This window comes from Corapipo altera, unplaced genomic scaffold (assembly GCF_003945725.1).
Source record: "Corapipo altera isolate COAL_440 unplaced genomic scaffold, ASM394572v1 57163, whole genome shotgun sequence".
Taxonomy (NCBI): Eukaryota; Metazoa; Chordata; class Aves; order Passeriformes; family Pipridae; genus Corapipo; species Corapipo altera.
This window is the reverse complement of record NW_020890412.1, coordinates 1-1,690: the sequence shown is the minus strand read 5'-3', so window position 1 is coordinate 1,690 and position 1,690 is coordinate 1. Positions and strand designations below refer to the sequence as shown.

The 1,690-nt window shown below is 64.0% G+C and overlaps 1 protein-coding gene across 1 annotated transcript; it reads right to left on the bottom strand.

Annotated features, from left to right (window-relative positions):
• Positions 1 to 4: 4 nt before the first annotated feature.
• LOC113942408 (formin-like protein 20) lies at positions 5 to 1,499 on the bottom strand (the record flags this gene model as incomplete). The annotated part of the gene is made up of 2 exons (XM_027633541.1): positions 5 to 210; positions 874 to 1,499. Coding segments are annotated over 2 exons (832 nt in total), but the record flags the coding sequence as incomplete, so codon positions are not given.
• Positions 1,500 to 1,690: the final 191 nt, after the last annotated feature.

Genomic DNA, 1,690 nt, shown 5'->3' with positions numbered 1-1,690 from the left:
CCAGGAAGAGGTTGAGGGGGCACAGCCCCACCCCCGCCCAGGGGGGGCTCAGGGGGGCCCGGGGGGGGTCTGGGGGGGCCCCCCCAAAATTTTGGGGGGTCGTCAGGGCCCCGAAGACCCCCCGGAAGTGGCTCTGGAGGCCCCGAAGCTGCTCCAGTGCTCCCAGTTCAGCCGGGAGGGCTCCCAGTAAGGACACGACCACCGCGGCCTCTGGGGGGAAAAGGGGGGCGGGACCCCCAAAAATGGGGTCAGGATCCCCAAATATGGGTCAGGACCCTCAAAAATGGGGTCAGGACCCCCCGAAATGGGGGTGGGACCCCTTGAAATGGGGGCAGGACCCCCTGAAATAGGGGTAGGATCCCCAGAAATTGGGGTGGGACCCCCAAAAATGGGGTCAGGACCCCCAAATATGGGGGTGGGACCTCTAAAAATAGGGTCAGGACCCTCAAAAATGGAGTCAGGACCCCCAAAAATGGGTCAGGACCCTCAAAAAATGGGGGCGGGGCACCCAAAAATGGGGTCAGGACCCCTGGAAAATGGGGTCAGGACACCCAAAAATGGGGGTAGGACACCCCAAAATGGGGTCAGGACCCCTTGAAATGGGGGTGGGACTCCCAGAAAAAGGGGCAGGACCCCCAAAAAATGGAATCAGGACCCCCAAAAATGGGGGCAGGACCCTCAAAACCCCCCCAAAAACAGGGTCAGGACCCCCCCCCAAAATGGAATCAGGACCCCCCAAAATGGCATCAGGACCCCCCCAAACCAGAGACAGGACCCCCCCCAAACCAGTCCCAAATCCCCCCAAACGGCCCCAAACCCCCCCAAATCGGGGCCAGGACCCCCCCCCAACCCTCCCCAAATTTTGGGGCTCACCTGGGGGTCCCAGGGGGGGTCCTTCCCCCCCCCCTCCCAGCCGGGCCAGGAACTCGTAAACCCTCCGGAAATCCACCCCCAAACCCCCCGGATTTGGGGGGGTCTCGGACATTTGGGGGGGCCCCGAATTCGGGGGGGGGCCCGGGGGGGTCCCCAAATTCCCGGGGGGTTCCGGGGGGGTCCCGAAATTCGGGGGGAGGGGCGGGGAGTGCTGCAGGGTGAGGGGCTCCGTGGCCGCCACCGTCAGAACCTGGGGGGGCAAAAACGGGGGGTCAGGGGGGGTTTGGGGGGTCAGGGGGGGTTTGGGGGTGACCCCCACCCCAAATAGGGGGGGCAGGGAGGGGGAGACCCCCCGAAATGGGGTCAGGACCCCCCAGAACGGCCCCAAAATGGGGTCAGGACCCCCCAAAATGACCCCAAAACCACCCAAAATGGCTCCAAGATCCCCCCAAAGTGGGGACAGGACCCCCCAAAATGACCCCAAAACGGCTCCAAGATCCCCCAAAATGGGGTCAAGACCCCCCAGAATGGCCCCAGGACCCCCCAAAATGGGGTCAGGACCCCTCAAAGTGACCCCAGGACCCCCCAGAATGGCCCCAGGACCCCCAAAATAAGGACAGGACCCCCTAGAATGGGCTCCCAAACCACCCAAAATGGCACCAGGACCCTCCAAAACGGGGTCAGGACCCCCCAGAATGGCCCCAAAACCACCCAAGAGGGGGTCAGGACCCCCCAGAATAGGCTTGGGACCCCCAAAATGACCCCAAGATCCCCCAGAATGGCCCCAGGACCCCCCAAAATGGGGTCAGGACCCCTC